The sequence below is a fragment of the Amia ocellicauda genome, chromosome 5 (assembly GCF_036373705.1).
Source record: "Amia ocellicauda isolate fAmiCal2 chromosome 5, fAmiCal2.hap1, whole genome shotgun sequence".
Lineage (NCBI taxonomy): Eukaryota > Metazoa > Chordata > Actinopteri > Amiiformes > Amiidae > Amia > Amia ocellicauda.
This window is the reverse complement of record NC_089854.1, coordinates 38,881,485-38,903,994: the sequence shown is the minus strand read 5'-3', so window position 1 is coordinate 38,903,994 and position 22,510 is coordinate 38,881,485. Positions and strand designations below refer to the sequence as shown.

The 22,510-nt window shown below is 38.8% G+C and overlaps 1 protein-coding gene across 2 annotated transcripts in view; it reads left to right on the top strand.

The window, feature by feature from the left end:
• The first annotated feature begins 1,930 nt into the window (after positions 1-1,930).
• Positions 1,931-22,510, top strand: part of plxna4 (plexin A4) — a 289,182-nt gene continuing 268,602 nt past the window's right edge. Inside the window, exons 1-2 of one of the 2 annotated variants that reach the window (XM_066705129.1) lie at positions 1,931-2,057; positions 20,343-21,619. In XM_066705129.1, the coding sequence (XP_066561226.1) occupies positions 20,444-21,619 (1,176 nt within the window). In that variant the 5' untranslated portion in view covers positions 1,931-2,057; positions 20,343-20,443. Of the gene's footprint in view, positions 2,058-2,971; positions 3,761-20,342; positions 21,620-22,510 lie in introns of those variants that run through there. The other variant, XM_066705130.1, reaches the window with a different exon arrangement.

Below are 22,510 nucleotides of genomic sequence, written 5' to 3'. Positions count from 1 at the left end.
ACCAAGTCCAATCTTTGACCTGCCTGTGAGTCTCAAATTACAGATATTGTACCCAGTCATGTTTTTATGTGTAAGTGGCGATAAAGTAAACAGTGAATGGGTACAGGGCTGTAATTTGTACTTCAGGGGGTGGGGGGAATGGGTCAAAGTTTTGAATTGGTCTAGGCTCTGTAGTGTAGTGGTGAGAAAAAGTGGATGATTATGATGACCTATTGCGGATGTTCTTTACTGCACGTAAGTTCAAACTGCATGCACTGCACCTTGAGGTCTCCGTCCGCTCTGCCAGGAAACCACAACTTCCTGATTTCAGGTAACTGCCCAGTAGTCTCCACATGGTTTTCCATCCCTTTGTTGACTGTATACTGGTCTGGTCATCAGCTGCAATAGTTGAACCAGGACATTAATTTCCATGTCAACAGACACCTCAAGCGTATCTTGTAAATGGGTCGGATCGTGTTTTGGTTGACATTAAGGTCACCTGCTACCGATCTTTGAGAATGACCTGCCTCTTCCTGACATGCTGAGCAATGACTCATGACATTTTTTGGTTTTGGTTTGCATGATCAGAATTTTCAATCAAAATTCCTCAGAATATACACACATGATGACTAAACTGGTGAAGTGAAACCTGCAGTATAAGTATTCCAATTATTTCAATTTATTTTATTTTTATAATCAGACATTTACAGAAAGCCAATAAAGCAGAGGCAATTCTTGAGTTTTGTTGTGGTTAACTCCTAATTATCATGGCATACGCTGCTTCCTGACATAGTTAATTGCAATCTCATTTGCCCACTGGCACTATTGATGTTTTGGAGTTTATATATAAAATCCCAGTTTCTACTATCATTGACTATTCAGCCTGGCATTACCCTGCTGAAGTGCAGCCTATAGTTAGAAATTAGCGGCCTGTATCTAAAATGAATAAAAGGTCTGATTCCTTTAATACCTTGCCCTTAATTAACCTCAAGTCATGATAAATGGAGGCCTATCCACATCAAGACAGAAAACTACTATTGTGACATTATTGAATCGCTAATTAATCACTTTTTAAATGCACCTAAATGGAGAACAAAGCAATCTCGTCAACTAAAATGAACACTTTCAACTAGTGCAGTCTATAGGTAAGAGTCCACACTATATGTAAGTTTGGTATTTAAAGGCAGAGAAAAGTTTCCACCGACAACCTTCACACATTATTCATCAACCCCTGTTATTGAACGGAGATAATGGCTGCTATACATTTCTCATGAAGGACACATTTGCTGTGGAGTACAAGGTTCGCTGACCCGCAGTGCGAGGTTACCAGCCTCTGAGTGGCTTCTGTATTGTTTAATTCAAATAAACAAAATAGGCCAAATATCTGCACGATTCAGCCTTAAGACAAATTCAGGATGAGAGGATTATGCTACTGAGATGTAAACATGACATACATATAATCTATACATCTATATATATTCTGCAGCCTCAGTTGTAGGAGACCAACTCTTAACTACTTGGTTAAAACATTTTGTTTAGAAAAACGTCAATAATTTACAGCTGTTAAAACTTTACAAAAACAGACACGTGGTCAGAAAAACCGTTTTAATACCGTCAAAGCCAAACACTTTCCACACAAACATACTGAGCAGTTATTCAGACTACGTTCATGTATAATATATATATATATATATATATATATATATATATATATATATATATATTAATTGCAAACAGCTAAAATGTTAGAAAGCACTATATATTTCTTGATGCATAGTTTTAATAGAATAAATTAAATTAAATGACTAATAAATAGCGCCCATATATAATTTATGCATCTTCATATTTACAGATTGCATCTAATTTGCAAAAAAAAAAAAAAGAGGGGGGAAACAATAATACACTAATTGCAGTACAGAGGCAGCCTGCAGGTGGCGCTATAACGCAGTTTTTAGAAGGCGGGTGATGGTTGAAAATATTGAGCAACAAGCCGGAGACACGCAGTCGCAGCCGCTCGGTCTTTACCTCGTCAGTCCCCGGGAAAAGAAAACCAAAGATGAGCTCCGGGATTACTGCATGTAAGTCACTGGGTTCATCTTAAATATATTTACCTTTACTTCTTTTTTTTTTTTTTTTGCATGAACTTATTATAGCGATACTAAACGCCATGTGTTGTGTTTTACTGGTCAATCTAATGCGTGCAAAAAAGTTGTCATTTTGTTTCAAAGTGCTGGAAATGGTCATTCCAATAGAGGCGAAAATGTCACTTTATTTCCAAGCGTCAAACTAGCTGCCGTAATATTATTATTAATAATAATGTTATTACTACTACTACTACTACTACTACTAATAATAATAATAACATTAATAACAACAACAATAATAAATTGTGCAGGTCAAAATTAAAATTGTGCTCACAATACAAATAATAAAAATAAGGAGCTTTTGCATTTGGCTAGTTGTAAATTAACACAAAACAAAAAGACTTTTGAATAATGCATTCATAAAAAAGTATCATCTATCTACTTGTTACTGTATTGTGTTAGTGTGTTAAAACTCCTTTAACAAGAAATGTAACCATAGCCTAAAACCAATATGCCTCCACAGATTGCATCTGACTTTCGGGCCTTGTTTTATTATTTGTTGTTTTTGAGGTTTTCGTTGTTGCCGGGTACTACTGTGTCTTTAGTTTCAAAAACTGTACAGTGCTGTCTATATCCGATAAATACGCGTTTGCTTTCTGTGATTTTCCAACTTCCCGTTGAACCGAGGTTAACACACATCCAGTTCAACAGGTAAAACGCTCAATCCGTATTCAATTTGGATTAAAAAAGCGCAGCACGGATTTGCAGTCTTAGGTACCGCATATAACTGTACAGTTACTGCACAACGCAACCGCTATATACATCATGCAGGGTGTCGGTATCCGTTTTATAACACGAACGGTTAACACAGTGCACCAGTTAATGGGATATAGATAGCAAATGAGCAACTGTTTCCGAGACACCCCAATTTGCGCATTGTGCCAAAGCAGCGTGCATTTCCTGGCCACCGACATCCCTGCGCTGACATTTGCACACGGAGCGCAGCGGCTGTGGCTGCATTTCTTTTATTTCAGGGCAACGCGCGTTATGTAATAAACCTGAAATCTGCGCGCCGTCTGCGAGGTCCAGCATATGCCGCTCATTCTCTGAAACACTGCCTCCGGATTGCTGCCACTGAAATGTGACAATCAGCCCAATCAGCGCCTCGTCTCTACGCGTCCGTGTGCGGAGGAGAGTCGGGAAGCGGCTGCATCGGGAATAAGGCAGCCGGCTCGATCCGCGGCACGACCGACTTGGCGTCAGCGGCGGACGGGGAAAGTTTAAAGCGCCGTCCGCGCACCTGAAGGCGCACAGCACCTCCGATCTCGGGGAACTTCTTCTGCGGACCACGGCGAGGCATCTTCGGGGAGGGAAACCGCAGCCCGGGCGCTGGGCAGTGTGCGGGCGAGGACGCCGGCGGGCGAGATGCTGTGCGCGGCGTAGATGTGGAAGAAGGACCCGCTGCTCACACGCGTGGATTGCAGACGGCGAGTGCACTGGCTTCGGCAGCGTCTCGACAGATCGCACCTGACACGGAGACGCGGCTGAAGCGCTGGCGCCGCTGGATTTGTTCAGATCTGGGTTTGGACGCGTCTAGATGGTCATTTCGGAGTATCTGAGGTTTGGGATGCCTGTGAACGCGTCGTCTGCAGTGTCAATGCGGCTGCGGTGAAGTAGCAAAAAAACAGCAATTACAGGTAAGCGCTGGCAGAGGGGGGTTGCACGCCGGCGGGGAGCGCAGTGTGCGGGCGAGTGTGCGACTGTGCCGGGACTGACGGACCGCTGCGGCCAGGTGAGCCGAGGCAGGGCACCTGTGTTGCGAGCAGCCCGCGTTGGGAGGGTTGCACCATCTTCCCGGCACGTTTGGGATTTTTTGAAGTCACGTTGTTAGTCTCCCCGCCGCTCCGTCATTATGAAGCCTTTCTTCCCGAGCCGAGCGTCTCTCCCCGGCGAGGGGCAGCGAGTGCAGTCGCTCCGCAGTTCTGGGAACTTTATTCACTTTGGACCTTTCTGCCCGCTCTGCGTGTCAGATGCCTCGGCTGCCAGCTCGGTCGGCGAGTAGTGTGCGCTCTCAAGAGGGTGGCAGCTTGCTTTGCTAAATGTAAGTTATTGTCATTTTAATTCAGACCCAGTACCCTAGAATCAGCGATATGGCCAAACACCGTAGGACTGCGTCTGCCAATACTAATCATTATGATGCTGCTATATATAAATACGAGGACCGAAAGCCAGGGAGTAGTGAGCGGGACTTACTGTGCAGTTATCTGTTGGCTACACTATATATGCGTGTGTAGTCTACCTTTTAATCTAGATATATAGGTATTGATATATACATGGATAGATACCGATATCTATTTAGATATATTATGAATGCATGTGTATTTATGTTTGTGTGTGTGTGTGTGTGTAAATGTACATGCATATATATATATATATATATATATATATATATATATATGTGTGTGTGTGTGTGTATGCGTATGTGTGTATATATAATCTGAGATATATCCACTATATCATATGTATGATTCTTTTTAGACTGGAGGTACTATTGCGTGATATTCTGCGTGATTGGTCAGACTAATAATAATACATTATTATAGTAGTAGTATAGAGTGTAATGTTGAAAGCTGTTATTAATATTTCCCATTCTCACAACCCGTGATTTGCCAAATGCCCTGTTATATCAGGAAAGCCAGTTCATTTTCTATTTAGTCTCTGATACCTTGCTGACTGTAAACTAATAACTTTTATTGAATTGCATCTGTATGCATTTCCTTGCAGATGTTGAGGAGGGTGTTAGTCGCAGGCTAAGTAGAGGGACCTTGTGAAATAAAGTGAGGCTTTACGTTTCTGTCTCTTGCGGTCTTACAGTCTTGCAGTTCACGTCACAGAGGTTAATACATTGCTTCCCAAAAATCCTCATACGTTTCCATTGATGTATTTCGGGAAATTCGGGTAATTTAGTTTACGACGTAAATGTAGAAATATTTTGTATCGCTTGATTAAATGGTACGTAGATGTTTTATGAATGCATGGATGATATGACTGCCCAAGTGATATGGTTTAATTTAAATGTGCATAACCTACTCGGCATAAAACGTAATTTGAGTTTTTTAGACCCAAGTACCAGCGATACGTTCACTTTTATTTATTTATATGAAAACTCTAAAGTACTGATACACATTTTGCTGAAACGTACAGTGCTTCGCTACCTATTAATGAACCTCGAAATGGCAGGGCAACATAAATACTCTCACCTCCAAATCACACGCTGAAGTGTCTTTATTTTGTTGTATTTTTTCTGAGTTGAAAGTTTGCCATTATAATGCATGCTCTCCGGGTCTCGGTGAAGTCAACTTTCATGCATGAATCTATTAAAGCTGTATAATCTTTCAAGGACGGCTAAAGTGTAGGTATTTCAAAACCTGAGGTGGAATGGAAAAAATGCCACCAGCAGATCATCTGTAACGGGAAAAGTACTTTTGATGGGCTTTAGTAAATATACATAGCCACTGATTTTTTTTAATCTCTTGATGTATCTGGTATTAGTTTATAAGGATTTAAACACTGCTTTGAGGTTTTATGCTAAGCCACCTTAATACAAATAGGATCCTACATGCCAGCATATTACCTGAGAAACATCATTAACAGAAACCTCCCGTTGTGTGCTCTTGGATTGCTGCAGTTTCTGTGGCACACAGTTCAGTTGTCTATTGGACAGAGATGGAAGGTTATCTGGGAGAATGATCTTAAGCTGCATCGCTTCACCACTCTTTCCTTTTCAGTGTTTTGTGTATGTTCATGGATAATCTCCTGCACAGACATTTTCACCTTAAGTATTCAGTGGTTTAATAATGCCATTGGTTCAGATTCATGAGCAAAGTATAAGATTTCTTAACAATATGGGATATACTGGTTTTGATTAATTGACATTTAGTGTAATACTGTATACTGTTAGTTTCTGATAATAAATACCCCTAGCAGTGATTTACACATGACGTATATTTGCATATTACTTGTTAATGATGGATTATGCTTGGATAGAAAGATTGATCACATAACAAATCAACAGTATACATTTTAAAATGCTTAGCTTTACCATTTGAATCAGCTAGAGGTATTACAAAAAATATAGATGTCCTTTTTTCAGGCTTAAATTAATGCACAAGCAGATTAGAATTATACACAGTTACGTTGCGAAGAAAGCTCAACGATTCGCTCTGGATCTGTTCTAAGGCAGCATTCAGACAACCAACGTACAGGCATTCACAACCTGTGTCTACTTTTATGAGAGAAACTGCAGACAGTTTGCATCCACTCCTAATCTAAGCTTGCAGGTTACATGCATGTGGTGCTGACTGGGGGGTTTGGTTAGGCACCACATGCACAGTGACTGCATGTGTGTTGTGATTGCATGCAGTCATCAATAGCCAGTCCTGACACTGACTGAGTGGATACTGGTGAGTAAGGAGCTTAGGATGCTTTCTTCGTTTGCAGTTAATGCCATAGTCAGAATGTCTTTCTAGTTTTATTTCTGTTTTTATGTTGGAAGCCCTGACATTGACGTCTGTCTACTGTTATCGGTTTACAATGTTTGTCTGTTGTCTTAATGGTAATAGAAACATTGTTTGTTTTATTTTTTATGAACTCTGTGACAGACGCACAATATGGCTTTTGAAATTAATCTTCTGTTGGATTTAATAATGATCTTAGTAGCAGCAATGTTAAAGGGGAACTAGCATAGTCCCTATAATTCTTGGTTTACATAGTCATGTATTAGCAGGAGTGTATAATAAGAATTTATAAGTATAAGTAAATAAGAATTCTTCTGTTCCATTCTGTCATTTTAATAACTTTTAAAATGTTAAAGTATAACTTTCATTACAATCATGGCTACTGGATAGCAGAAAATGAAAGTTATACTTCAACATTTTAAAAGTTACTACAATGTCAGAATGGAACCAAGAACAATACATATACTTGACTTATATACCCCTATTAACACATGAGTACATGTAAACCAATCATTTTAGGAACTATGCTACTTCCTCTTAGGTGGTTTGGTGTTCATTTCTAGTTTTTCACAGATGTCTTTTAATGTAGCTGGTCAAAGGACTAAGTGATAAAGTTTAAGGTCTGTCTAAAGGTTTTGCTGCAATTTGTATACAATTTTAGACAGGGCTAGAATAATAATAAAAAATAAATACATGCAAACTTTACCCTACTGTATTTCAATGTGGGAGTGAAATATATAATTCTACACAAGCAATTTACTTATAATGTTATTTTGTTTACTACCCCAGCATCTGCAGAAAATAAGTACAGTGTGAACGATTAAAGATGTCTTCTAGATAATAAACAAGAGTCAGGGAATGAACGGAGTCTACAGCCCATATAGGGTCAAAAGGTGAGCTTTCTACAAGAGCTGCTAGAGAACTGTGTATGAGTCGAGTTGGATATTGTCTCAAACAGCAGTTGTGTCTCGGTATCTTTTTGGCAGTTGGAAAAATAATTAAGAAAAGTTATAAACTGAGATCTGAGCCAGCACATTGCTGTTCCAGAGCTCATCATTAAAACAGTGTTTTCAAACGATAGACATTTCCTTTCTTTTAAGCGAGCTCTGAATAAAGGCTTGGGTAAATAACATTGTGTCTGTGTCATTGAAACTCACTGTCCATGACCCCTGCCAAGTATCGCTCTGCTCGCCCTGCAGGTGAAATTAGCACTTGGACCATCTGCTTTGCTGACTACTCAAATCAAATGCCGCCCCCCCCCTCTGGGCTTATGCCTGGGATATGGGAGATATTGCTCAATATATTAGGAGAAATGGCTCTAGCGCAGCATAAATACTTACCAATACTTTTGAAAGTTGAATAAATGCGAATCCAGTGTGTTGGGAATTGATAAAATGCCTCGGAGGGCTGAGGAAGCCTTTTTCCCCAGTCAATACAGTACACCATGGCTGTAATAATGTGGTGATCCCAGAGTCCAATGCTTCACCTAAAGCTAAACGACTTCAGGGTGTTTTTTAGCAACGCAGTCATGCAAGCCCACACACACAAACACATGCACACACAAATCTGGTTAATTAACTTGACTGATGATACGTAGAGAAACCAGGTTTAGTTTTTCCATGCTTTCCACACACCTCCCTTCCTGTTTTAAAACTAGCATGTGATAAGGCCATCTTCCTCAGAGTATTAAGAACTTCCCAAAGCACCTGCTACCCTTGCCTTCACTCAGAGAGGAACGCATGAGTAACCAGTCATTCATGCCCCCATATGGAACAAATATATATTTTTAATATGTTGTAGATGATGTGTGGTCCTTAGGTTTTGTTATATACCACAATTGACCCCTTATTTGTGTATTTACAGTGAGGGGAAAAAAGTATTTGATCCCCTGCTGATTTTGTAAGTTTCCCCACTGACAAAGAAATGATCAGTCTATAATTTTAATGGTAGGTGTATTTTAACAGTGAGAGACAGAACAACAGCAAAAAAATCCAGACAAACGCATTTCAAAAAAGTTATACATTGATTTGCATGTTAATGAGGGAAATAAGTATTTGATCCCCTATCAATCAGCAAGATTTCTGGCTCCCAGGTGTCTTTTATACAGGTAACGAGCTGATATTAGGAGCACTCTCTTAAAGGGAGAGCTTCTAATCTCAGCTCGTTACCTGTATAAAAGACACCTGTCCACAGAAGCAATCAATCAATCAGATTCCAAACTCTCCACCATGGCCAAGACCAAAGAGCTGTCCAAGGATGTCAGGGACAAGATTGTAGACCTTCACAAGGCTGGAATGGGCTACAAGACCATCATCAAGTAGTTTGGTGAGAAGGTGACAACAGTTGGTGCGATTATTCGCAGATGGAAGAAACACAAAATAACTGTCAGTCTCCCTCGGTCTGGGGCTCCATGCAAGATCTCACCTTATTGAGTTTCAATGATCATGAGAACGGTGAGGAATCAGCCCAGAACTACACGGGAGGATCTTGTTAATGATCTCAAGGCAGCTGAGACCATAGTCGCCAAGAAAACAATTGGTAACACACTACGCCGTGAAGGACTGAAATCCTGCAGCGCCCGCAAGGCCCCCCCGCTCAAGAAAGCACATGTACAGGCCCGTCTGAAGTTTGCCAATGAACATCTGAATGATTCAGAGGAGAACTGGGTGAAAGTGTTGTGGTCAGATGAGACCAAAATCGAGCTCTTTGGCATCAACTCAACTCGCCGTGTTTGGAGGAGGAGGAATGACCCCAAGAACACCATCCCCACCGTCAAACATGGAGGTGGAAACATTATGCTTTGGGGGTGTTTTTCTGCTAAGGGGACAGGACAACAGCACTGCATCAAAGGGACGATGGACAGGGCCATGTACCGTCAAATCTTAGGTGAGAACCTCCTTCCCTCAGCCAGGGCATTGAAAATGGGTCGTGGATGGGTATTCCAGCATGACAATGACCCAAAACACACAGCCAAGGCAACAAAGGAGTGGCTCAAGAAGAAGCACATTAAGGTCCTGGAGTGGCCTAGCCAGTCTCCAGACCTTAATCCCATAGAAAATCTGTGGAGGGAGCTGAAGGTTCGAGTTGCCAAACGTCGGCCTCGAAACCTTAATGACTTGGAGAGGATCTGCAAAGAGGAGTGGGACAAAATCCCTCCTGAGATGTGTGCAAACCTGGTGGCCAACTACAAGAAACGTCTGACCTCTGTGATTGCCAACAAGGGTTTTGCCACCAAGTACTAAGTCGAAGGGGTCAAATACTTATTTCCCTCATTAACATGCAAATCAATTAATAACTTTTTTGAAATGCGTTTTTCTGGATTTTGTTGTTGTTATTCTGTCTCTCACTGTTAAAATACACCTACCATTAAAATTATAGACTGATCATTTCTTTGTCAGTGGGCAAACGTACAAAATCAGCAGGGGATCAAATACTTTTTTCCCCCACTGTATGCATGGTATATATTTGAAATATATTTTACTCTGTAAACCACACATTTATATGTTGAAAAGATAAATATATGGATCATGGATAAAATAAATCAAAATTATGTTTTTTTAATATACCAAAATTGGACACTTTTTTGTATATTAAAAATAAAAGGATCTAGCACCTACTGTATAGCCTAATGTAAGATCGTGAATACCATAAGGAATTCTGTCTGTTTGGAGTGTGAGTGACGTGATTTCTGAAGATAGGAGCATTGCGGTTAAATCCTGAGCTGAGACGCATCATCTAATCCCATGTTACATACCAAATATTTTAACTACAATTAAAATTGTAACAATTATTATTATTATTTTTTTGTTCCTGGGTAGTAAATGTTATTTCCTAATTGCTTATGCCTCAAAAGTATAGAAAATGGCTATTATTCCCCCCAAACTTTGCTTTTGTGACCAGGACAGTGATATTTTGAAATTTACCTATTTCCAATGAGAAAATGGGCGAATTTGTGTCTTTTCGTTCACAAAAGTAGTTTTTTGAGATTTACGATTATAGTGTATTTACAGTATAATCATTATACAGTATAATCGTAAATCTTGAAAAACTACTCAATTCTAAATCATTTGTCGTCATTTTTGTATTACTTTAGTATAAATGCATACTAATTTGGATTAGACACAAATTCAACCGTTTTCTCATTGGAAATAGTTAAATTTCAAAATATCACTTTCCTGGTCGCAAAAGCAAAGTTTGTGGGGAATAATAGCCATTTTCTATACTTTTGAGGCATAAGCAATTAGGAAATAACGCTTACTACCCAGGAACAAAAAATGTGTTACATAGTGTTATGGGTGCGTTATGAATCTGTGGGACTGTCTAGACACAATGGTATTACAGTGCCTTCCCAGTGTTTTTAATTTTTGGGAATTTCAGGTCTGAGCTTGAGTTTAGAAAGAGGTCATACGGAGTTTGTTTTTAATGATGTAAATAATACAAAATGTTCAAATCGCTAGCAACATGACTTGTAACCAAGCCACACCGAAACAGTTAATTAATGCTGCTAAATTTGCCATGGTATGGATCCCATTTTAAATATGTAAAAAAAGACAAAGCAGCTTTGTGATAACCTTTATATATTTATGATAGATTTATATATATGTTTGTTATTTCAAATTCTTCTAAAACCTATTTTATTAAAGAAAAGTAGTGAAAACAATGGTGTGGGTTCATGATTTTCTCAGACAGGCAAAATTTCATTTTTATCACTGATATGATTCAGTCTCGACAGCTATAAACACATCATTGTCCTCTGTTGCCCTTCTCCCAAATACAAAAATGACAGTAGGGCCTACATTCGTCAGCAATTACACCATGACGACGGCTCTGAACATCGCACTGCACTTCCTGTATTATTCACAATGCTTTCTAAATAGTAGTATTGAAATGCCCATAGCTATCTACATTCCTGCATGCACAATTACATATGAGACTGCGCACAGATCAACCATACAGGGGGATGGTGCCAAGAAAAAGGCCCTGGAGTAACTGAGTCTATTCTGAACGCGCCAGGCAATTAACATGCTTACAGCATTCTCAATTAGAAATGAGTGACAACATATGACCCAGACGGTAAAAAACGCAGAGAGTAAGGCCCTGGAGTCGAATAATTAGTGCTCGCATTGTCAGGTGCTTGCAGTGGACGGTCCAGCATGTGGTGGGATTGTGCAGAGCCGGGCTGGGGATCTCGAGTGTGCTTGGCAGCCCTGCTCAATGGAGTGATCCTCCCTGTTATCACTTGTGCAGATGTGTCAACTGCACTGTGGATGTGTTTGCGCTTCTCAGCTATTTTACATGGCATCTCATGCTGCTTCCTTAATGGACCTTTCCACTCACTCTGTAGACTGTCAACATAATGTCCAGGCGTTGTCATGGTTCATATTGTGCACATCGGTGTGGGGGTTTGCAGGGCTACCTTCAGGAGGGCTATGGAAATAAACAAAACCAAAAAAACATCTTACTCTCGAAGTCCAGTGCTGTGAGTGTTTTTTCTTTTCTTCTTCTCTCATTATTTGTTAAGAAAGCGTCAGTTTCAAATGCTCAGGGCAAGTTCTTAGAAATTAAACGGTGACCTTTAGAAAACTGGATTTTCTTTTTTTTTTCTCAATGAGAATAAATCTGTTTTTTGTTGTGTGTTCACATGGAAGTGAGGAAAAGTACTTTGTATCTTATAGGTGCAAAAGAGACTTTCTTCAAGATGTAGGGCTTTCTTAAAGATTTTTGTGACTCTTACAATTTCTCTTCAAGCATGTGTTCAAACCTGAATAGCCAATATTTCCTGTGTATGATGCTTTAAATGCACACCGAAATAATGGCCTAATAACATTTATTTTGAAAGTAAATCTTTTTTTTTTATACTTAGAGGATGCTGGTGATTTTAGTTGTGAATACAGGCCAGTGTGAAATGCCTGCGAGCTAACCCGGGCCATACACCCCACTGTCCTTCAGTCACCCCACCAGTCATTGTGAGCTAAACAGCCAATCCAATTTAAATCTGATCATAAGAAGTTATTCAATTGTAACAGTGTGTTAAAATATCTTTTGGTTTTTACTACATTAACTGCTTTAGAAAACTTAAAATAGTAACAGCCTAGTAACCATGAAGGTATGTCCTTTTATCTCTGTATAAAACTAGCACAAACACCATTTTCTCATAAAACATGGTGGAGAACTGATTTCTGAGTTTAAAACCCGCAAAGATTTTAAAAGTATCATTTTAAAGGGATAGTTTTAGGACGAGGGACAAAAGGAATGAAGCTACAAGGGACTCTTGTGGTGGATGGATTAAGTATAATTCACCTGGATGATCTGTCCCATTTCTGTCGTGTGATCACATTCTAAGCTGCTGTTTTCCAAACGGATACAAACGAACAAACAAATCTCTTATGGTTGATTATCACGGTAAAACCATGATTATCAGGGGCATTGCCTTAAGAGGTAATCTTGATCAGTTGCTGATTGCAATGTACGTATAAAACCTACAGGAACTAAGCCCTCAAGGGTTGAATATGCCCAGCCCTGCCCTATACATTAAGGGACTGGCTGCTTGTATGCTTTGTAGGGATGCATCGCTGTGTTCTCTTTGGAACAATCTAATTAGTAGGTTCCGTACCTCATTACAGAGAAGTGTCCACTTGCATCGCCTCTTGCAGTGTTTCAGCTATAATATTCTCCAAACCGTATAAAAGATCCCAAAGGCTGATGAGAAACAACCTTCTGCTGCTTAAAATAAGTCACTGTGGACTTTCGGCAGTTCAAACTCAAGTGAGCTTGTCAGTTGCGATTCAGGTGTGTTAATTATTTTTGTGGATAGCTTCTCTGTGCCAGTGGAAGATTCTCAGTCCATGGGGTTTAAAAATTCTCTCTTTTGTTTTTTTCAATAAGATTTAAAAGGACTGTATTTGTGTTTAAAGAAGTTACTGAATCATGTTGCGAGGGACACTGCAAAGTTTCTGTCTTTGGGTTTGTCTGACTGTAGAGAGAGAGTAAGAATAAATACATGTAATAACGAGAAACAAAAAGATAATGCATAAACTTATTTTTTCAGAAATCTATTATTATTATTCATTTTATATTTTTGTTGTGTCAAAATTCTGATGGTTGAGTTTTAACATTTTGTCTCTTACATTGCGTTCTCTGTTTTAGCTTCAGGAAAGCACTGACAGCCTACTTCTCTGATAACCTAGATCCACAAGCTTAATAATGTTCTCAAATTTTGTCATCTGCAATATTGGCACATAGTACATGTTTGGGATTGCAGTGCCTGGTGAAACATTCTAGCCTAAGCAATAATGGACTGCGTGGATTTATCTCACGCCAGGCGCTTCCCAGCTGATTTGTCCGTGGTATTATCGCTATCATCTCGCCACCCACAGCCCGGCAACTTTCATAAAGAACAAAAATTCCTCTGCATTGATCCTTAGCCTTCAAGTCAAATTCTTTGATTTCCCATCTTGCAGCATTCATCCATGGTTACTTTTGAACCAGTTTTATCGCACGTCTTTAATTACTTGGAGAAATGAAAATGCTCTACAACTCATCTACACTCAGAATTCTGACAATAATTTAGAGACATCATCTGTTATTTATTTGTATTAAGAGAATGTTTAAGAAGCTGTGTTCTTATTTATGAAAACACAGATAACGGCAAAAATGAATATGATACTGAAGTTATCATTAGGAATTCCAACACAATGGGGGGGCTGCTTCTATTCACTGTAGCTTTTGGAAATGTTAAACTTCTTGAAGCTGGAACAGTTTGTATAATGTCATTTTATTGGTTTGTGTGGTGTGTCTTTTATAACTGGTCATCCCAAGAGCACAATGAGGAATTTCACTTTCTTCTACTATAAGCAAACCTATATTTTATTGTAGAAAAATAGTACATGCTTGATGTGCCAAAACAAGCAAATTTGCTTTTTATCAGTGGTAAGATTCAGGCTATTTCAGTTTCGTGAATGGTCTATCCAGTTTAAGTATGACATGAGAATAGTGAAATCTTCATTGGTAAGTTTTCCCATGATGAGATTTAATTTTTATTTTCAGTTTCACGGCTTTGGGTAGCAAAAACAACCACTCTTTTTAGAGGATTATATTTATAATATTGATTCAGCTAGCAGCTATGCACCACGCATTATATTTCAATCCTTATTATGACATGGAGTTAAAAAAAAAAAAGGTGAATACAGAAAAGGTTTAAAATCATCAGAATACAGCTTTAGTTATTGGAAGGGTCTCTTGGTTCAGATCAAACCTGTTTTTAATAAGAGTGATACTGGGGTTTCCACTTTGTAGTTTTAAGCTAGTGGTGTAAGGCGATTTCTAGCATAATGTGCTTTTTTATGGAAGTGTTTTTACAGATGTTGGAGGGAGATGATTATGTGGAATAGCTTTTTGTTTTTCAAAGAAAGCAGTTGAAGTCAAAACAAAGAATGGAGGACAACTTTTGAGGAAATGCATTGCTGAGCACTTTCCCCAAATAGTGCATAAAGGAAAGACTATACCTCAGTGTGGTAATTCTGATTTCACCGGTGAGCTTGTGGGTATAAACCTGTCTGTTTAAATCAGACATTCGCAATGAAAAGGGCATAAGCTGCATTCCACACAAACCTTGATGTATTCACCTTATTACCTTGATTTATTGAAGCAGTGGGAATTAACATCTAATCCAGAGAGTTTGTTCTGTAAATCTGTTGAAAGGAGACTTATTTTTGTTATTCTAATTGAACTGATACTTCTACCTGTAAGTAGGAGAATGCCATTCACAGGAAGTGGTACAGGGGCCACTGCACGTCTAGTTAAGGAAAAGGTCAGCTTGGATGGTCTGTTGTCAGTTATTTTAATGATTAAATCTGTAGAGCACTGGAAGCATATTGTCTGGATAATAAGTAAGGAGGAACAGACTATAAAATAGTTTGGTGGTATATTTTTTTCTTCTCAGAGGTCAACTGTATTCAAGTTTGTAGACTTCTTTAGGGATGAGCTTTACTGAAGCACTCCAATTCCCAATTTCAATAAATGGGTCAGGTTTAGAGTTACGGAGGCATGCTCACTCACATATTGCGTGCTTTACGGACATGCGACTCTCTCTGCCCAGGCCAGTGCTGGCTGGCTGGCTGACCCACCTCCTGAGACGGGCTGCTCTTGACACAGGTCAAACCTCTTTCTTTCTGCGCTTGTACATGCTTTTACACTATAACAAGTGGGTCATAACCCGGGGTTGGTGTGCTAGTGAGATAGGGGCTATGGACTGGGGACGTTCCTACAACCAGAGGAGTGTTAAAGACAGTTAAAACAGGAGGGCTGGCTGTAGCATCTGCACATTTCCGTTACATCCTACTGTACTTGCATCTCCTGACGTTTGTATTTATAATATTTATCTTCCTAAGAGTGGAGAGCACATTTAAACAGCCCACATGCCAAGTACCAATTAAAATTGTGCTCTCGACGCAGATTTATACATAAATATTTATAAATTCTCATTTCAGCAACAAATGTTACGGAATCTCCAAAACAGGCAGATTAATTTGCTTTTGCAACACGTCTTCGGTCAAAGGACTGTTTATTATTTTCTGCCTACCTGACAAAGTGCACAGTATAGTCATACTGAATGGCTGTTCTGATATACCTCAACACCTGGTAATTGTAACCTTAAAATAAATAAAATAATGAATCAATTTTGCAAACACAAATCCCTGTCTGGCCCCAAAGGACCAGAGGATAAGTGCAGTAATAATGAAACTTGGATTGTAATACCCAGTAATGCTGATAGAACGGCATTAGGTTTGAAGCACTCTTATATGGAGCTTGTTTTCTGCTGTGGTGGCCCAATGTTTGCTTCTTGTGATATGTAACCTATTTAGCATCACTTAAGATTGCAGGTTAATTTAAAGTGCTGTGCAATTTCCTAAGCTGGCAACTGACATTACCACCTGTGGGGGAACTGAAGATCAGAGTAGTGGAAGAAAATGTTTTTTTGCATTTCATCGCACATTAAAGTTTGATAACATTATGTTCTTAACTGCTGAACTAAACATGTCAACCTGGAAGCTGTATATAAAAACACTGCTCAATAAACTGATTTAAAAACCCAGCAACATTGTGGTTTGTTGAAATTATTGTTTTGCACAATATTTTGAAATGATAGTTGCATTGATTTGGGCTGCATTCATGTTGTTAATTTGTCTGATTAGCACTGGGTAAGTTCGTAATGTTCTCTGTATTTACAGGGTTCTTGATTTATTTTGACATGGTTTCCTCAGGGGAATGTATTTTGTGTTTCACTGTTCTTATTGTTACGGTACCAACTGTCTCTTTTTTGGGGCATAATACACAGAGGTCAAAGTTCAGGCCTGCATTTTTCCATTTTATCAGTGAGCTTTAGGGTTTCAAACTTTTGATAGAAGGAATTAGATGGGGTGTGGACATGTATCCGTTTATTATGCTCAGCATGACCAAAAATGTAGTCTTACATTATTCACATTTAGCTGTTTGTGTGTATGCAGGACACCCCTGAATGTGAGACTTAGGCATCCAAGTTGAATGTGTGACTTGGCTTTTGTCTGCTGCAATTATATTAAAACAGAGGTGGAAGCCATAATAAGTTTGCAGTAAACTAACTTTAGCAGTTTTGGCCAAACTTTTGCTCAATAATCGGAAATGCTCCGATGCCAACTAAAAATCTGGGGATTTGACCTCCATTTTGCAGCAGCCTGGTTTTGGAACATTGAAGGAGCCAATTGACCTCCTTGGATTGGATTGAATTGCTTTAAGTCGGGGAGAAGTTCAGATCAATATTTTAGCTTTCTTGTCTCTCGTTTTGTCTTATTTGTGTTGCTGTCAGAATCATTTATGGCATGCCTGTAGGAATCCCACTCTGTGAATGAGATAATAGATCTCATTTGGATATTTATATCTGGAGATGTAAATGTAATTTGTTCTTGAAAGAGACTCTCACTGGTATCAAGTGGAGTGTTGTTATCTGAAAAAGACCATAAGGCTGTGAAGGATATCTGTGCATATTCTAATAAACTCACTGTATTTATTCTTTAAAATACTTCCAAGTAAATATGTGCACTGTACATGAACAAACATGTCCTTGATTTAAGAAGGTACAGTGTGTATAGGAGGTTCATTGGAAGACCTCTGTTTATTTGATACTCTGTTCAGCCATAGTATTCATGTTTTTGCCACAGTTTGGAAATGGGAATTTCAAATGGACTCCTCTTGGTGTTCCCTTTGGCAGTGACCTTGGAAATATAGAAGACACACAGACACAGGTGTTCATGGAGATATGTACTCTAAGAGCCTTTGCTCCTTTTTGCTTAACACAAATTACAGTAATACAATGTATTTCACCATATTTCTTCACCAAAATTGAAAAAAAAACAAAAAACGAAATATAGGCAGTGCCACTTGTATATGAAAATGTCAGCCTGAAGAGAATGGAATTAAATCAAGAAAAAATGTGTTGCTATGGGATTTATTGCATATTTCTGCTAGGGGAGTATAATCCTACCATTGGCAGTTTAAAGCATGAAAAGACTGGAAGTAAACAAATAATATGTTTGAACTACAGACATGGAGTTTAAAATGGCATACGCCCAAATGCAATTCTGGATTTAATTAATAACACACTGATCAACATGCAAATACAAATAAGAGCTAAATGCACACACTTTGTGGGAAGCATTATCAACTGTCAGGGAATGACTTTGGTTCGAATGGCAATTTTTAAAGGCGTCAGTCAGCTGGTTCGTTTTTTTATGCAGATTCCAAGCACATTTCTGCACTTTGTGTGATTCATTGACTGATATTTTCATACATAGCCCGCAAACCAATTTGCTGAATGTAAGCTCGAACATTTCCTGAATTAGGTACTTGACTTAGATGTGTGATAAATGTGTTGATGGATGCCTGCAAAGAACTGGCTGGGGCCCCTGCTTGTTTGTATGAATGCTGACATTTTTTAGTTGCTCATAGGGAGTTAAAAGAGGGTGGCAGGGCAGGTGGTAGGCTGCCCTACCCTTAATTAGTTCCACACCTCGGGTCTGATTGACTTGTAGGAGACTCTATTTGCAATTCAGACTCTCATTGGTTGTTTAATCAGCCAATCAGACGAATGTGGCAAATCTCCAGCCTTATTAAAGGCCAGTGTCCAGTTGCATAAAATAATCTAAGATTTCTCCGTAATCCCTGAGTTTAAGGGTTTTCCCCACCAATTACCTTGACACATTAAAGCTGCAATGCCAGTTAAGGGGAAAGTGGCTGTATTTTCAGTTATTCACAAATGTCCATGTTTGGAGAATTCAGCTTCAGGACAGAATTTGCAAATCACTTTCTTTTGGGTCTTAGTTTGCCAGTTTATTCGGTGATCATTTTTATTTATTTTTGCTTATGGAAACCTTTCTGTGTCATCAGATGTTAAGTTAATTTCCACATGCAACAGGATCATCTCCCAGTTTGTGATGTATGATTAAGGGATAGATAACCAAGTGATTTTGTGGTATTCTAAGCAGTTGGCCCTGTGTGCATTTCTCTGTGAAATTCACAATATGAGATCTGGCTTTGGGTATGTCTGGTTCCAGATAAGGAATTCCACCTTACACTTCCCATTCTCTAAAAAACCTATTGTCATTGAGGCACCACAAAATATAGGACATGAGAGCATATACATTTTGAGCCAAAGAGAAAATTAATTTGAAAGGAAGACTTGCTGCATTCAGGTTCCATGAAGATGAAACCCAGAGTACATGCGTTAAGCCACATGGAAAAAAAATGAATATTAACAGCATCCTTTCACTTATATCTTTGTGTTAGCTCTGATGTATTTTTTTCTGAATCATTGAGAATATTTCATGTAGGATATTTCATACATATCAGGGCTTGCCATTCTCATTTTGGTCTCAAGCAGGTATTTTAAAAGTGTTTTCTACCTTTCTGGACAATAGTTTAAATGATTTAATCTGTTTTCTCAAATATACTGATTATGGAGTCACATTTTAAATTGTCGCCTCTCACTGGGTACAATGAATGACATGCAGCGAGAGGAAACCCATCAATATTTCAGAGAAAAGGGGTTTGGGATGAACAGGAACATGAAACCATTTTGTGCAATACGTATCGTATCCCATTTCATTGTTGAATCCGAGTTAAGGAAAGGAGAGTAAATATGTGAAGCCAACATTCTGTGAGGTCATCGAGTGGTCTGTAGAAAACACTGCTTCATTCCTCATTCTATGGGAGAAGAACCATTATCTTTGTATCACATAGTTTTAACAACATGTGTAAAGTAACCTTAGGTAGCATTTTGTGTTAAGCTCACCTTTTAGCCAGATTTTAATGTGCTTAATTTTACTATTGTTACCTTTATTCTGTATGTGTATAGCTGTAGATCTTGACCTGTAGTCTAAATCATTGCTTGGAAGTCTACATGGTCTTCAATACTTCCCTTCACTACAGGGAAAACACACATTTAAACCTTTCCAACGGTTCATAGGCACAAACATCCCCAGAGTATTTCTGATGGATAGGATACATTTTCAGCTTCTGGGTTCTTCTGTAATAATTCTTGAACTTGAATTGTAATAAAAATAATAAATTATAATCAAATTTATAGAATTTAAAATGGAATCGATTGAATTGCAGTGCATCTTACATTGAACAAAAATAATTGACCCCAACCCTGATTTTTTTTTTTTACCAGGACATGGAAGTACAATACAAATCTTATAACATTTGCTTTCTTTTTTTCCTCCTATAGGTCCACAATGATTTCAGCTGGAAGAAAAGATTTTGATCACGATTGGCTAAAACTGCTGGACTGAGCATTGCTGCTGGGAATAGACACTACAGTCTTCAGAAATGGCATCTTTTATGAGGAAATGGACATGGTTGACCTTTTATGTTTTGCCAGTCCTATCAACTTCATCTGCCTCTAGGCAACCTGTGCACATCAACAAGGAATTCAGCACTTTCCATTTTGAAAACCCTGAAAGGACTTTCAACCACTTAGTTGTGGATATAAGGAATGGGAATGTCTACTTGGGTGCTGTAAATCGGATCTACAAACTTTCCAGTGACTTAAAAGTTCAAGTAACCCACCATACTGGACCAGAGGATGACAACCCCAAGTGTTACCCTCCAAGGATTGTCCAGCCTTGTAATGAACCATTGACCCACACAGATAATATTAATAAAATGCTGCTGATAGACTATAAAGAAAATAGGCTGCTAGCCTGTGGGAGCGTTTATCAGGGAATCTGCAAGCTCTTGAGGCTTGAGGACCTTTTCAAGCTTGGGGAGCCATCTCATAAAAAGGAGCACTACCTCTCTGGGGTTAATGACAGTGGCTCTGTGTTTGGAGTGATTGTATCCTACAAGGACTCGGCTGACAAGCTTTTTATTGCCACTGCCGTGGATGGCAAGCCCGAATATTTCCCGACCATCTCCAGTAGGAAATTAACGAGCAACTCCGAGGCTGATGGGATGTTTGCATATGTATTTCATGATGAATTTGTGGCCTCCATGATAAAGATCCCATCTGATACTTTCACGATCATTCCAGACTTCGATATCTACTACATCTATGGCTTCAATAGTGGAAACTTTGTGTATTTTCTGACCCTTCAGCCCGAAATGACCAGCCCCACTGGTTCTACCACCAAGGAGCAGGTGTACACTTCCAAACTTGTGCGCCTGTGCAAAGAAGACACAGCCTTTAACTCCTATGTGGAAGTTCCCATTGGCTGTGTGAAAAACGGGATTGAGTATCGCTTACTTCAGGCCGCCTACTTGTCCAAAGCTGGTGCCATCTTAGCCAGTTCACTGGGCATCGATCCCGATGATGATGTTCTTTACACCATCTTCTCAAAAGGTCAAAAACGGAGGACAAAATCTCCAGAGGAATCAGCACTTTGTGTCTTTATGCTGAAGAACATCAATGACCGTATTAAGGATAGACTTCAGTCCTGCTACAAAGGGGAAGGTACACTAGATCTGGCGTGGCTAAAAGTCAAGGATATTCCCTGTAGCAGTGCAGTAAGTTCTTCTTTATTACTTCTGTTCTCAAATATTTTTCTGGGTTTTTGTTTTAGTGATGCAACAGATTACATTAATTCTCTGAGCTGCAGTACTAAGGTCAGTTTCAGACTAGTTTAGTGCAGAAATTTAGAACAAAGAATGAAACCTAAAAGAATCCCTTCTGGATACTGAACAGTACTGAACTATATGCCATCTGTTTCTAGAACCAGTTTTCAGTGATCCCTCTACCTTAAGACACAAAATATGCCCGGTCTTGGATAAAGGCTACATACAATATTATCTGTCAAGGATTTACATTTCTGTATGATAAACATAGTTTCCTGTCAAATTTAACAGATTTGTGTTATAAGAATCTGAGAGGAAGGTCTATGGATATTTTGTTATCATTTAAAGATTTTAAATCGGTACATATTGCCTCACTGATGGTTTATAATATCCATATATTCAAATATATCTTATTAATGTTTTTGTGACAAAAACAGAATAACTGAAGGCTCTGCTATGGATATACTAAATTACCTTCCACGAAAAGCCATTCTGTGAAATTCAATGATTTATAATTACATTTTATATCGTACTTGTCATGGCTTAATTATTCAATATTTTGGAATGATACAGTGCTTCATTAGTTATGGAGTAAACAAGATAGGATTGCAGTGTGTAGCTTGGCTGTTTTTCTACAACCCAATTTAAAGTGCTTAATTCACCACAGTTTGAATTTGTGTGAGTCAGACCGCAAAAGCAATCTGTTGCCTATTAAATGTCAGGGAATATTAAACAATTGCTATAAAGTGTTTATAGTATAAAGAGAGGCCTTCATTGATTTGTGATAGAAATGTAAGGAATTGGTGCAGTTAAAAACAACAGCTTTTTTACCATGATCTAGTC